The 15,952-nt window shown below is 35.1% G+C and overlaps 1 protein-coding gene across 5 annotated transcripts; it reads left to right on the top strand.

The window, feature by feature from the left end:
• Window positions 391-6,307, top strand: LOC109820056. 5 transcript variants are annotated; one of them, XM_020386112.1, is made up of 6 exons: window positions 395-864; window positions 4,318-4,395; window positions 4,488-4,586; window positions 4,697-4,807; window positions 5,413-5,693; window positions 5,885-6,300. In XM_020386112.1, exons 3-6 carry the CDS (start codon window positions 4,515-4,517, stop codon window positions 5,952-5,954), a joined length of 534 nt encoding a protein of 177 aa, XP_020241701.1. In that variant the 5' UTR covers window positions 395-864; window positions 4,318-4,395; window positions 4,488-4,514; the 3' UTR covers window positions 5,955-6,300. The 5 variants fall into 5 exon arrangements, 3 of the variants coding, with proteins under 3 accessions (XP_020241701.1, XP_020241700.1, XP_020241702.1); XM_020386111.1 differs by having other exon boundaries at window positions 4,485-4,586; XR_002241712.1 differs by having other exon boundaries at window positions 393-864; window positions 4,485-4,807; window positions 5,413-5,736; window positions 5,885-6,307.

Below are 15,952 nucleotides of genomic sequence, written 5' to 3'. Positions count from 1 at the left end.
GGTAATAAGGGGGGAAATATATGAGCTGTAAGGTGCCGTGAGGGGTAAATGATTGTTTCTTTTGGTCTAGGAAGTTATGGGCTTTTGATTTTTCTCCTGAGGGCTGGGCGGATATATTTCTAGATCCAAGATGCTACAAAGCAATTTAAATTGCTTCTAACTGCTCTAGTACAAAATAGGATAGTCCAAACTAGTGTTAGAACAATTTGGACAAGTCAAAACAGTCAAAACGGTTTAAACCATTTGGACTGTGTTATCCTAAACGGTTGAACCCGTTTGGGTTATTAGAAAAACCCAAACGAAGAGCCCAAATGGGTGAAACCGTTTGTGAATATTAGCACAAACGGTTGCACCCGTTTATAAGTTATGTTAGGGTTTTTAAGAAAATTTTTCAATTTCTGTCGACCCACACGCACCTTCTCCCCCAAAATTTTCACTCAGCGGCGTCAAAAATTTCACCCTCTCAAATCCGCCGCCACCACCTGTTTCAAAAAAAAAAAATCCTAATTCACCTCCACAGATCGACTCTCAAATCCCCTCTCCCTCGTGCCGCTGCTCCAGAGATCAACGTCTCTCAAATCCGCTCTCTCTCGTGCCGCTGCTCTAGAGATCGACTCTCAAATCTGCATCACTCTCGTGCCGCTGCTCCTCCGGTCGCTCCTCCGCTTGTAGATCCTCTTGAAGCTATATTCGCCTAGCTCCTCCGGTACGTCCTCTCAGATCCGCTTGCAGACCCTCTTGAAGCTATCTCCACAGTCGTCGAATCCTCAGCTCCATCCCCCGCGACCATCAAATCCAACCATCTCCGGCGATCTTCCTACTTAGCCATCATCATCCATCAACAAGAGGAACTCCAAACCCTTGGTAAAAAAAAAAAGAAAGAAAACCCTGATTCACTTGCCCTATTTTTTTTTTTTTTTGTTTTGTGATTATATCATCATATTTTTTATTAAGGTTTTTCCGATTAAAGTTTATCTTTTATGTTTTTATGATCATGGATTGTGTATGAATTAGTACTATACATCCATTTGAATGTTGTGCTTAGCGGAATTTGACACTCTTGTTTAATGTTAAAAAAAACTTTGATGATCTTATGAGGAAGTTATATGCTGAATCTTTCTATTTTTTCCTGAGATTATACAGGTTGAAATCTAAATGTTTACAAATCTTGAACTTTTTTCAATGATGTTTGGGCTGAAGAAGATAACCATGTATAATCCCAAACGCTGTTGAAATCTAAATGTTACCATTTTTCCAACGAACTATTCTTTTCAAATGTATGTTCCACATATAGATATACAGGTTGACAAGTGTTTTAAATTAAAACATATATCATATAATTGAGCATATGTAAGAATAAAAGTATGCATATATTCAAGGAGTGTTCATGAAGTTTGGGTACGGGTAAGTGTCGGGTACGTGTTGGGTATGAGTACAGCTTCATGATAGAAGTACTCGAGTAACATATGAGCGACTATTGTTTTCCGCTAGACACTTCTTAAATTATGAGTTACATTAATACCTCATGATTTATATAATAGTTACATATTTTCTATTTTATTTAATAAGATAAACGTTTTTAAAGTTTTTGGCTTTTAATTGTAACCCTATATTCGAAGCAAAGTTATGATCATGCTTAGCTTATTCCCTAAATCCATGTTTTTAGAAGTCATTATTGATAAATCATTTTATTTAGCATGGCCTGTAACTACATCAGAGATAAGGATTGGATGTTTTGGGTCATGGAGAACGCATGCAATCTATATTTGTTAATGGAGTTAGTGCTTTCATGGACTTTGTACGTAGACACAATATGGTCCGACATGAGAGACTTATTTGTCCATGTAAATTATGCGCGAATAGGTTGCATCAATTGGAGGAAGAAGTAGAACTTCACATTGTGAAGAATGGTTTTGTTAGCGATTACAAAACTTGGGTATATCATGGACAAATTAAAGGTCTCAGTGATGCAGATGAAGAACAAGAAGAAGAAGACGACTTATTTCTTGATGAGGAAATGGAGGAAATGGTTGAGGTAGCTCTTTGTAACACTAACCCTAATGAAGATCCTCCTTTCGGAGGAGGACATCGTGAAGACAATTATGATAAATACATGAATGATGCTAGGAGGCCCATTTATGAGAATGCAAAATACTCAACGCTGTCATGGTTCGTCCATCTATTTCAGATTAAATGTCTAAATAAATGGAGCAACAAGTCATTTACGACGCTCCTCAAGTTTCTTAAAAATTCTATGCCTCCAGGAAACCATGTGCCTGAGAGTTGGTACGAAGCTCAAAACATAATGTCTAATTTGGGTCTGAAGTGTGAGATGATACATGCATGTCCCAATGATTGTATAATTTACTGGAAAGAAAAATTCAGATAAGACGGAGTATCCTACTTGCAGAGAGGCTAGATATAAGAAGAAAGTACATGGTCAGAAGAAGCATATACCTATTAAGATAGTACGATACTTTCTCATTACACAGAGGCTACAGAGGCTATTCAAGTGTAAGAAGACAGCAGTGGTGATGACTTGGCATCACCGTGCACGTCCAAGTAAAAATGGTCGAATGAGTCATCCTAGAGATACGCCTGCATGGAAGGATTTTGACAGTAGGCACCCAACATTTAGTCAGGAACCTCGTAATATCAGGTTGGGATTGGCTAGTGATGGCTTTTGCCCCTTCAGCTTTAAGGGCAATCCCCACAGTACATGGCTCATTATGATGATGGTTTATAACTTCTCATTGTGGTTGGCTATGGACCAATCATATTTCATGATACCTCTTCTTATTAATGGTCCAAAGTTACTGGGAAACAATATTGACGTCTATCTTCGACCTCTTATCGAAGAGTTAAAAGTCTTTATTCATCGATGGTGTGGAGACATACGATGCAGACACAAGGATAAACTTCACCATGCGTGCAGTCTTAATGTGGACAATCAACGATTTTTCTCCCTACGGAATGCTATCTGGTTGGTCTGTACATGGTTACACTGCATGTCCTTACTATGATCTCCAGACAACATCGAGAAGACTACCCTTTAGCAATAAGACTTGTTATTACGGACATTGGCACATGTTGGATGAAATTCATCCATACAGAGATGACATCATCCACTTTGATGGTACTAAAGAGAATTGCCCGCGTCTAGACTCATTATCCGAAGAGGATATACTTACTCAGTGGAATGGTAAAAACAACGTGACTTTCGAAAAAGTTAAAGGAAGGTAAGAAACACCATAGGGATAGAACAAGAAAAATATCTTCTTTGAACTACCCTACTGAAAGACAAATAAAGTGCGACACAATCTAGATGTTATGCACATTGAGAAGGGAGTATTTGAGCACATACTTAACTTACTTCTTTGTAAAGATGAAAAATTAAAAGATAACCTCAAAGCTCGAAAGGATCTCCAGGCGTGGAACATTAGAAAAGAGTTACATCATAGACAAAAGGCAGGCAATCCTGACCAATTTTTACTCTCTAATGATGTGTATCACATGTCACCAGATGAGAAGAAAAAGTTTCTTCAGGTGTTACATGAGTTGAAGGTTACTACGGGGTTTTCAGGATCATTTAGTAAGAAAATAAAGATTGTTAAAGGCAAGATCGAAGGGTTGAAGAGTCATGATCACCATATTATTATGGAGCATCTTCAATAATCAACGATCTTTGCAGATACTTTCGGGAATTGTGCGTTAAAAACATTGAGGATGATAAGTTGAAGAAGCTAGAGGCTGAAATTCCCTTAATTTTGTGCAAGTTTGAGCCAATTTTTCCTCCATCATTCTTTGATATCATTATACATCTGAGTGTTCATCTTGCAACCGAGGATAGGCTTGCCGGACCGGTACAATATTGATGGATGTACCCCATCGAAAGGTACCTTTAGTTTTTCAGATAACATAATCGATATATTTTTATTTTACAGCTTGAATGCGATAATTTAGTGTAAGCTTTTGTAGGTACCTTCTCACTCTGAATAATTATATTTGTAATAGAAATCGACCAGAGGGTTTAAATATGGAAGGTTATCTGCTAGAGGAGGTAACCACTTTTTGTTCCCGTTATCTGGATGAAGACATTGCGACAAAACTCAACAGGCCTGTTATGATCCATGACGAACCATCTAAAAAGCCGAATTATAATAGAATAACGCATGCATTTATCAAGAAGATTAATCGCTTTATCCTTCTCAATCTCAAATGCCTTGGAGAAGTTAGAGAGTATGTCTATTTCGCATAACTATATATGTTTATATGACATAATATACTTCTCACATTAACTACTCATTTTGACATTAGATTACACAAGGATGAAATACGTGCAGTGCATAGTAATTGGAATGAGGCACATGTTGAAACACATCAAAGGACAAGAAGGTGTGTAGTTTAATTTAAATCAATTGTTTAGTTAGTAATTAATTTTGCCTTTGTTTGATTACAAATCTAAATATTGTAATAACATGCAGAAGGCGGCAAGACGTAATGCGCAGAATCGGATGTCAAATTTGCATGGTAGAGCAACCTATACAGGTGACTCGAGGAACATGTGTCGGGCTATGGAACAATTGGTAAATTTGCTTCTTACAACTAATTAAAATTCAGACTATATAATTCTTAAATGTTTTGATCGATTATACAACATATTTTTGGTGAATTGCAAAAATGTCAAATCATTGAGGATGGTGGCACAACTACAATGTTGAAACTATATTTGGGTACCCACTCGTCATCAGTAGATAAGATCACCAGAGAGTATACATATCCGGACAACAGGACTAAGGAGTATTGTGTAAGTGTTCTAGATGAAGCCTTATGTGCTTTTATATTATAATCATACTTCTATTTTGCTTTAAAAATCACTTATATTTGTTCTCATCTTGTTTATGTAATTGAACAATTGATGCACGTGAATATTTATCTTGTATACAACCTTTCTAAAGTTTGTGCAAACAAAGAAGAGTAATTTTTAGATGAAGCATTGTATGCCAATATTTTTTATCTTCATCAGCAGGGACTAATGTTTTGGCCATTTGCATTGTATGCTAGTTACATTTTGTTATCATGGGTTACTTAAAACACTCCTGTCACTGTTTTTGCACCAACCTATATTTTCATTGCAGCCATTTACACTTTATGTCTTGCATGTTCTTTCTAACCATCTACTTGGGGAATTTTGCATGAACAATATATTTAGCATCTTACATGATACATTTGCAACCTCCCTAACTGCTAGTATTGTGCACGGGCAATACATGTATTTGGAAGTGATTATTTCTTTTTTACAGTCATTTTTCCATTTAGTAGAGTGCGTTTGCTGATTAATCTGCTATAATCATACTTCTATTATGTTTTTAAATTTTTCTTAAATATATCTGAACACTTTGTATCGTATAGGAGCGGGTCATCGAAAAGGTAACCTCATCAGGGGTCGATTCAACCCCAGAGGATAATACACTTTCTTTCACCCAGATGTTAGATTCCCTGCACGGAGGGCATCACGGTGGTTATGAAAGAGCCATGGACATTGGTGTCACTCGGTATTATTTGAGGGTGTCTAACATAACAGAAATTGACACTTCTAATCAGGAGCTACATCGCGAGGTTGCTCATCTTAGAGCTCGGGTACCTGAGATGGATAGTCTCAGAGATCGGGTAGCTGAGATGGATAGTCTCAGGTAGGAGCTTAGGTCTCAGATGCATTGGATTAATAACAATATGGTAAATATGCTAATATACACACTCTCGCATACATATGTGCACTAGCATACACAAATATGCATACATCTGATACTTATATACACATAAACATACGCATAGACTTCACACTCAGGCACGTATATACTCATACATTGCTATTACTTTACAGGTTAATTCTCAGGGCGATTGTCCTGCTCGCACTCCTAATGATCCATCATCTTTTACTCGTCCTGCTCTAATTCCTCAGCCCGCAGCCTATATACAACATTCTGCTCGTCCTGCTTCGACTACTAACACTTCTACTTCCAGTTCTCAAGGTTTATCACAGGAGAATCTTGTTAGGATATTTGCAGATTGAGGCGTTTGGGTTTGTCTCAGGAGGACATTCTTCGAGGAATTTCTTCTGTTCCTTTACTGGATATATTATGTTGGACATTTTGGATATTAGAGACAAATATATAATATTAGATGTTTTTCATTGTGAGAGATTGGAAATAATCATTGTGTATGTTTATGTTTATCTCTAATATTGTATATTAAGTAAACATTGTATATGAATATATAACAATGGATATTTAGTAAAGTTTGAGAATACTTTGATTTTATTGTGAGATGTTGAGTAATTATTGTGTGAGATGTGTATATAAACAGGTAGATAAATAAAAAAGTCAAAATTAAAAAATAGTAAAAGAAATAGCCTAAATGGTTGAAACCGTTTGGACACTAAACAGGCCAAACAGTTAAAACCGTTTGGGCGAAAAACTGCACAAACGGTTTTAACCGTTTGGGCTAACATTTGGCCAAACAGTTTTAACCATTTAACAATTTATTAAATCCCAAATGATTATAAATGTTTGGGCAAAATCCCAAACGGTTACAACCGTTTGGGATTTTGCCCAAACGGTTACAACCGTTTGGGATTTTGCCCAAACGGTTACAACCATTTGGGCGACCGTTGGGGTAGACTTTTTCCCAACGGCTTTAGCCCAAATGATTGTAACCGTTTGGGCAATTCCGACCATTTGCGCTGTCCTGTTTTTTACTAGTGAGCTAGCTGGGTCTGGAAATCTATTCGTCCACACCCCTGAAAAAAATTCATATGCTCACAAGCCCCTGAAATCAAAGAAATATCTCTTTGCCTCCCTACAGTCACTTGATAGCTCATCAGTTTTATTCTTTTCCATTTCTACCCTTTAATTATTTTCTTAGCTTCATTCTCCTTCTATGGCTAAAAAATGCAGCCATTTCCTCTCTGTTATTACTCTCTCTTCCGAGTTTGGCTCTTCATTTTGAAACAATCTAGAGAGGAATTTTAGCTTTGATTTGAAGAAAATGATGTAATATAAAGATCAAGCCAAGAGATCGAGATCAATGTGATGAGGTTCAGTATTTTATTTTTTAAAATTTGAAAGCTAGTACTGTTGGATATGATCGTGACATCGTTTGAGGAGTCATCGTCACTGGCGACTGTACCGGAGATGGTGCGGTGGCAAAGATGGACAAATTTTGACTCATTGAATGTTGAGATCTCGAGCACTGCTGGAGAAGAAGAGTCTTGATCTATGCGAATTCTAGAGTTTTAGTTCGAGAAAAAAAGTAATCAAGAGGATGAAGAGGTTGAGAATTTCATAAAGAATGAGCTTTTTTTTTTAAACTAGGGATAGTGAAAGTGAGCAGTCTAAATTAGGGGTGCATTCGGTCCAGATACAACTTGGATATGATACTTACCATATCCATATCCGCTTACCCATCTCGGATACGGATACACATACTGATATATATTGGTAAGGAAAATTCCTAACCATATCCGCTAAAATCAGATATTGATACAGATATACATGCGGATATATAAGCGGATATGCAAGAGAATATAAATTGGAAATGAGAAAACTAGATGATATTGAATAAATATATATAGTTCCTAAGCTAAAAAATTGTTCCTTAATATGTTCATTATATCTAAAAAGCTAAGATTAGACATCTTGATCATCAAAATAACCTCAAATCCATAATCTAAGGATTAAAACTATCATAATACGATGACTAATATGTATTCGGATATTCTGGATTTGGATCCAGATCTTTCTCTACAAAACCATATCCGTAATCATATCTTATTGTTTGTAGATTTGAGTAACCATATCCGTATCCTAATGGATACGATTATGAATATTTCTTCGAATACAAATACGGTTTAGCACCCTTAGTCTAAATCTATTAATGAACATTGTAGATGTGTATAGTCAAGTTTACTGCTCAACAGTTAAGATAATTTTAGAGTCTACTCAATATGTAAACTCATTGTCACATCTAATTTGATCATTTTGACAATAATGATGAATTCTAATCAACCCATTTGCCAAAGTGCTTGATGAAAAAATAGATTATAAGCCACTTTTGATAGGAGATTGTTTTGGCTTACGAGGGTTTGGAATTAAAATGTTTGTGACTTCTGGATCTTACATGTCATATTTGTTACATTTTTATTTTTATATTTAAATGTCATATTTAGTTATTAATGTATGACGCAATAAAAAAATAAATGTTTTATTTATTAGCAAAAAATCACATGTAAAAAACAAAATGTAACATCTAATGATCTAATATCACCAATAACAAATAAGTATTCATACTGACATATAAAAAATTAGTGGGGGTAATAAAAATGTTAAAAGATTGGGGGATTTCTCATTTTAACTATAGTTAAGATGGCAAAGAACTAATTTAATAAAAGAGATATTTTTTCTTTTCTTCTCTTTCTTCTTCTTGTAGAACTTTATACATCTACCATGATATGTATATGTATTCATACATAAAACTCTTAGTAAGGGTGGCAAAAAAGTTAAAAAAAAAGGTTGGAGAACATATCCTCAGCTTATTTATAGTTGGGAGGGCAAGAAGGTAATGTCATTAAGGAGATATTTTATTTTATTTTCTTTCTCATTCTTTTTCTTCTAGAATATTCCATATCATATCTTCATGTGTATATGAAAGAACTAACATTGACCTGTATTTATATTATGATAGGAACAAAAATGATAAGTTTGTTTTAGAAAAATAAAAAGTGATAGAAGAAAGTGGACAGGAATAGTGTTTTTTTTCTTAAAACAACAATTATATATCATCACACACATCCTCTCTTCATATATTTTGAGAATCAAATGCACACTTTCTTTACATATAAATATATAAAATATTTTTAAAACTTTTTCATATCATGTGCAATTTTACATGTTAAATTTCTAGTACTATTTAATATTTTAGTGTCTTAAATAGCATTTAAATATAACTTTTTTTTGCTAAATGTTACTGATATCTAACTTTTATCAGTGAAAATTGCCTCTTTGTCCTTCCTTTTCTTCCTCTTCACAAACGTTAGTGTTTAGAAGTAACAATTGAGCAAAAAAAGTAATGGAAATGAGTGAATGAGTCTTCTTCATCCTTTCAATCAAGGGAAATTCAACAACTTCATCCATTACAAGTGCGCAAGGTATCTTATTACGCTGTTAACTATGAAGCTTCATGAATTCTATTCAAGAAATGAGAACATGCATTTAATCAGATCAAGTGCATGTTCTCATTTCTTGAATAAGAGAAGCAATACTTCAGTTAGCATAAACTGATAATGACTCCAAAATAAGGAGTGAAACAGATTCTTTAGCAACACATGGAATTGGAAATTTTAAATTTTTATTAAGTATAATTATTTGGTATGATATATTGTTTGCTTTTAACTTACTTAGTAAATCTTTACAATCTAAAGACATGCTTATTGATATTACTATATATCAAGTAAAATGATTGATTAGGTTTTTTGAGGATTATAGAGAAGTTGGGCTCACACAAGCTATGACAATTGTTAAAGAAATTGCTACTGAAATGAAAATTAATTCTATATTTCAAGTAAAACGTCAAATCTATAGAAAAATATAATTTGATGAGAATGTTAATGAGCAGACAACATAATCAGCTGAAGAATATTTTAGAATCAATTATTTTTGGATATTGTAGATCAAGCTATTGGTTCACTAAAGAAAAGGTTTGAGCAATATAAAGTATTTGAAGATATTTTGGATTTTTATTTGGTTCAGAAAAGTTAAATTCATTAGATGATAATAATTTTGAAAGCATGTTGTGATAATCTTAAAAATTTTCTAAAATATAAAACATTTTCTGATCTTAATGGGAAAGATTTATTTGGAGAACTAAAAATCTTACGAAATATTTTACCAAAAAAAATAAAGATGGCTATTGATATACTGAATTTCTTAAAAATACGAAATTGTTTTCCAAATGCATGTATTGCTTATAGAATATTATTGACTATACATGTTATAGTCGCATATGTAGAAAGAAGTTTTTCAAAATTAAAATTATTAAAATCTTATCTAAGATCGACCATGTCACAAGAAAGACTAAATGGACTAGCTTTGATATCCATTGAAAATGATTTTATAGATAAAATTGATGTAAAAGGCTTAATTGGTGATTTTGCAGCTAAAAATGCAAGGACAATTATTCGATGATACTTTTTGATGCTAAAGGCTTCGATATCTCTTATGAAGTTAAGCACAGATACAAGAGGAACATAATATGCAAGTATTTCTTATTATGGACTATTTGCTCTATTGGAAAGCTTTATTAAGGTTGGATCACATGCATTTATCTGATCAGTAACATTTTATATAGGTGACCGAAGAGATGAAGAATGGAAAATAGCACTTGAAAAGTATATTAAAGACTATCCAGATACAAAAAATTCAGGTAACATTTTAATGTCTGATCAGTAACATTTTGTTCCCTAGCATTTTAGGGATTCAAATTAGAATTTATTAAAATTTTGTATATAGAGAAGGGCATGTGTTTACTTTTCGTACAGGGCCCTTAAAATCTTAGAACCGGCCCTGTTTGATCCATGAGTATGTTGAGAGAGGGAGGGGAGCTTGCCCAAAGTATTATATGAAGATGAAGGGGACAAGAAACTCATTTGGGCCCAAAAGGTGAAGCTAGTTGAGGGCATCAGCCCAGTGCTTCTCATCGGATCAGGCCACGACCGCACCATCTCCTCCATCTTCATCATTGGCGTTATCTCAACCCTAATCTCCTCTGATTCCACAACCACCACCTCGTCCTCCGGCTCCGCCCGCACTTTGAAGAAGATCAAAATCAAGCTTTTCGGGTTAGGGAACTTTAAGAAGAATAAAGACTTAGAGAGGGAAAGAAAGTGAGACTCTCCCCTTGAAAGGCACGTTGAATTGATGTGACGTCTGGGGAAAAATGTGTATTTTAGTTTTTATTTGTAGCTGAATACAGTCACAAGGGGTTTGTTGCATACAAATTTGGGTCAAGAGGGGTGTCAGCAAATCTGGAGGGCTAAAAAGCAATTTTCCCTAAAATCAAATGACCTTTCATGCAGAATGTCAGTTCTAATTTTCTGACAACCAGACAGTCTACAAGTCGAATGAAGTAAGTTTGGAAACTAGCATCATAAGCCCAACACATCATAACGTTGATATTATTGTATTTGTTAGTAGTAGGTTTAGTCCTACATCGGTTACGAGAGAACATCTTACCCTCCTCTACTTGTATATATATATATGTGTACACATTCAATACTTAATCTAAGGGAAATTTACTCCAAGACTCTCTCTCCTTTAACCTGATATCAGAGTAAGGTTAATCTTTTACCAAATCTTGGCCTCGCCACATTGTAGCCTCTTTGTTGTCGCCTCCGTGCTTGCAGCATCGCGGCCTTCGTACCAGCCGTCTCTCGGCCTCACACGAACGGCATCGTCGTTTCACATTCACTAACGACATCATTGCTTCAAGACCATCTCTCTGTCTCAAACTAATGGCATCATCATTTCAAGCCATCTCTCAGCCTCAAATGAATGACATCGCCATTTCACAGTCAGTAACAGCATCGTCGTTTCAATCCATCTCGACATCTCAACGTCTCAACATCGGTGTTGATCCGTCGTGGGTTTCATTTTTTGTGGGCCTCCCCGTCCATTATCACTTAGTTGTGGGCGTTCCNNNTCTCCTTCATAAATGATCCCAAAACAACCTCAACCCCTCAATGATCAAAGTGATAGGGTGGGGTGGTCCATCATTGTCACAAATGCCTTATGTGGTGCTGGTCTGTTTGATCATCTCACCAGTTCTGGACCAGTTTTACTGTCCATCAGCATTGTTACTTCCTCCAGTATTATTACATCTGGTAGTGATGATATTGATCTTCAAACCGCACGTGTTCTCTGTATCAAGGAGAGTTCGGATTATCAGTTGTAGGAATTTCGTTTCATGGATTTTCTTACTTGCTGTGTTGGATATGGTCTCACACTGCTATTCAAGTTGGTGCCAAAGACGAGAGAGTAGACCATACAGATCCAGATAGACACGAAAAGGATCAAGATTGACTTGCTTTCCTCTGCTCAGACCATGTGGAGTCGTCTCACAGAGGGCTTCACAGAGTGCTCCGGTGTGACGCCTCTGGGTTCACACAAGGCTGCAGTCTAAGGTGAATCTAAGGATGTGAAACTTGCCTTGCACCCACACAATGCATTAACACATTTCACCAATCATAGTAATATCCTCTAGTGAAATCAAAAAGAATTATAGGTACAAAACAGTCAGATTAAAGAAAATAAATACAATAGACATGATATAGAAAGATATCTCATATATGAAATCATGTCTCAACTGAACAATCTGTAATACATCTGAATAAATATGATGTAACTCAATCATGAGTCAATTGGAAACAAAATTAAAGCACACTTCCTTTACAATATGGAAACGAAACTTTAATGTTTGAATGAAAATATAAAACTATAGTGGATCCTCTAATGGTAAAATCATGCGACGGCGACTATGCCAGAACTCCGTCATCCTGCAGCTCTTTGGACCTCTGAGCTGCCTAAAAAGAAATTTAAAACATAAAAATAACAACAAGAGCGTCAGAGCGCTATAGCAAGATTACCTCTATCCGTCCCCAGGTGAAGGGCTGCTAGATGAAATGGAGACTCTACCTATTAAGCATAGTCTACCTAGATTATTTTCCTCATATCTAACGGAATTAATATTTAGACACATACAAAGCGAGATGTAGTACGTCGAGTGAAATAATCCAAATAAGGAAGCCCTCATGTATATATCATATGTCTCAAATTGTAGATACCGAAATATTAACATCGAGCTAAAGATAAACAATCTAAAGAAAATTAATAATTAGAAGCCCACAACATGAGACTAGTACATCGAGCGAAATAATCCAAATAAGGAAACTCTCATGTATATACCATATGTCTCAAATTATGAATCGCTAATCATTGATCCCAACTAAGAAGTAAAGAGAAGCAATTCATGGAAGTAAAATCATACCATACTCTTAGGTAACTAGCATGGAAGCAAACTACAATTATGTGTGTGTGTGTATATATCTTTAGTAAATAACAATACTCTTGTAAGGTTCTCACAATATCATATGGATTTTACGTTATTACTCAATCGTTCTATGGCAATAAGTTTTATCTCCCCTATTCCGGATGATGTATCCAGATGATCGTACAACGGAATGAATGCGTATTAGCCTAATCTGGAAACACCCCGATCATCTTTGAGTATTGGTACCACCGAGGTCTCATTACGGGAAAACGTCTAAATACTCCTAGTGTGGTACAACCGAGGTCTCATTACGGGATAAATGTTCACACTGAACATCCCCCATAGATAGGTTATGCATTATCATGTGTTATTCCAACAACTATCAACTCAAACATGTGTTATGCATCTCAACGATGCATGTATACTCAATTTTGAAACATGTATTCAAGTGTTCGTGCATGTATCTCAATGTACGAACCTATATCTTGTGTTCAATACACCTCAGGTGTTTAACAGACCATAAACATCATAATATAACTTACACAGATCGGGAAAAATCCCTCAAAATCAGCGAACATGAGATAAAAGATGCACATACTCGGGTATGTCTGGCGGTCGACCGTGCCTTATGCGGCGTTCAACCGACTTGAGGTCCTCAGCCTGCTTACTGCAGGTTCTTGTTTGTGTGTGCTTCATGATTCTAACTTGTTTAACTTATTTTAAAACTTGTATAGAACGTTGCAAATACTAAATTAACATCTCTGAAGAATATTCAACACATGAAACAAGAATCACAATATTAAATATTACATGTAAACCTTAAACATGCATGAAAACATCAAAACGTTGATAGAATCATCAAAACAAAGTTAAATCACATGTTTAATTATTTTCAAATCTTAGTTTACTTCTGAAAATTCATTCATAATCTTTTAAACACAAAAAATATTTAATCTTTAACTCATATTTTATAAAAGAACTATTTTTATACTCAAAATAGTTTATTAGGCTCAATAAATCCATATTAAAACTCAATAAAACATCAAACTAGGGTTTAAACATGTCCTCAACATTATTAACATAATTAAAATGAAATTAAAAATAACACTAATGATCATTATCACTTTTTTATCATAAACAACAAGAAAACCATGTAGATCTAACATTTGTTTACAGTTTAATATTAAAAATCTAATCTTTTCACATTAGATTAAGTTCTAAGCATCATATCTGTCATATTACCTCATAAAAACATATTTATAAACTATGGGTAAGGTTTGGATGTAGATAATCTTGCCTTAATCTCATGTGCAAGCCTCTGAATTGAACAACAAGCAATCCAAAAGTGCAAACAACCCGTTCTCCCTTGCCACACGTCGATGATCTCGCCCTCGTGTCTGTATTTTGCTTCACAAAGCTCACAAAGCTCACAAGAAATTGATCTAAGATTTTTGAGAGGAGAGGGTGGCTGCTAGGGTTCATAGATATCGTCAAAGAGAAGAATTTTTATGAAAAACACATGTATTTATGGAGGCAAATCCGAAACAAAACCCGTTTGACCCGAACCACGAAACCTAGTTTGACTGGAAAAAATACCTTCGGTATTTTGGTTATAACGTTCTTCTCAAACCTCCAAATAAGGTGATTTAAGATTTGTTGGAAAGTTGTTAAAGAGACCTACAACCTTTGTCTTTTGAATTTTTCTAGATTCAAACTGCATCGGTGTGTAAAACACGTATACTCTTAACTGGTCGTTTTTCCAGATTTCAGGTTCGTGTATATAGTGCATGATTTCACTCCTACATTCAAATATATACATTGAATTGATCTCAAATCAATTTCTAGCATACTCAAACACCAATAAATGCTATTTAATATCATATAACTCATTTATTATTATTTATCACTATATTTTCAAATTCATGGGGTTTTACATTCGGTACACGTGAGGTATATCTTCTGCAATGCATTGCTATACAATGCAAAGGTAGTTCCTCTCTGCTGTCTCATTTTGGTCAAAATGCAATCCTATTGGATAGAATTATGCTCCATAATTCCTGGACGTGATTCCACATACGAAGACTGGCTAGCCTTGTATGAACGGCACGAGATGCCTCAACTGTTTCCTTCCCTTCCTGAATATTCAACTATGGATGACCAACTACTTCATCAGCCTTAATTTTTAACTTTGCTCTCAGTTATGGGAGCTCTCATTGCTTATGAGATACGACAGCAGACCACACAACTCAATTGACAACAGATGCTCCTACCTCTTCACTCAAGACTGTTTTGTATGTACCAGTCACTACTCCTATTATGAATCGTACTTCTCAACAGGCTCGATCTAAGCTTTTTTGCACATATTACAAGAAGGAGGTGTTAGATATAGGTACTCTGCAAGCAATAATTTTATATTGTAACAAGATCTATATGAATATAATATCCTTGTTCAAAATAATAGTATGCTATTTTGGTCATATTTATCTAGTATTTTAATACAGATAAAGTCCTTATAATGATACTAGACTATCAGACATTTCGGATATGATCGTAATGAAGAGATCTCATTTGTCACTAACGTATATTCTAAAATGTTCCTAGTCGATGAAGCGTAGAAATGGAATATTATCACTTTGAGAAGACTAGTGTATACTCTATTTCTCCTTTGGTAGGATGATGATCCATCTCTTGGATCATTGATGTGAGATATCAAGATATAGTATACAGGTGACTTATTAGTGAATGAGTTGACTGAATGACTCATTGAGAACGTCTAGTTGGTAATTAAACTTAACTGTCAAATAGAAGTTCTAAAGTGATACACTACAAAGTAGTCTCTTGATTTGAGGCA

The sequence above is a fragment of the Asparagus officinalis genome, chromosome 8 (genome assembly GCF_001876935.1).
Source record: "Asparagus officinalis chromosome 8, Aspof.V1, whole genome shotgun sequence".
In the NCBI taxonomy this organism is placed as follows: domain Eukaryota; kingdom Viridiplantae; phylum Streptophyta; class Magnoliopsida; order Asparagales; family Asparagaceae; genus Asparagus; species Asparagus officinalis.
This window is presented reverse-complemented; position numbering and strand designations above follow the sequence as displayed.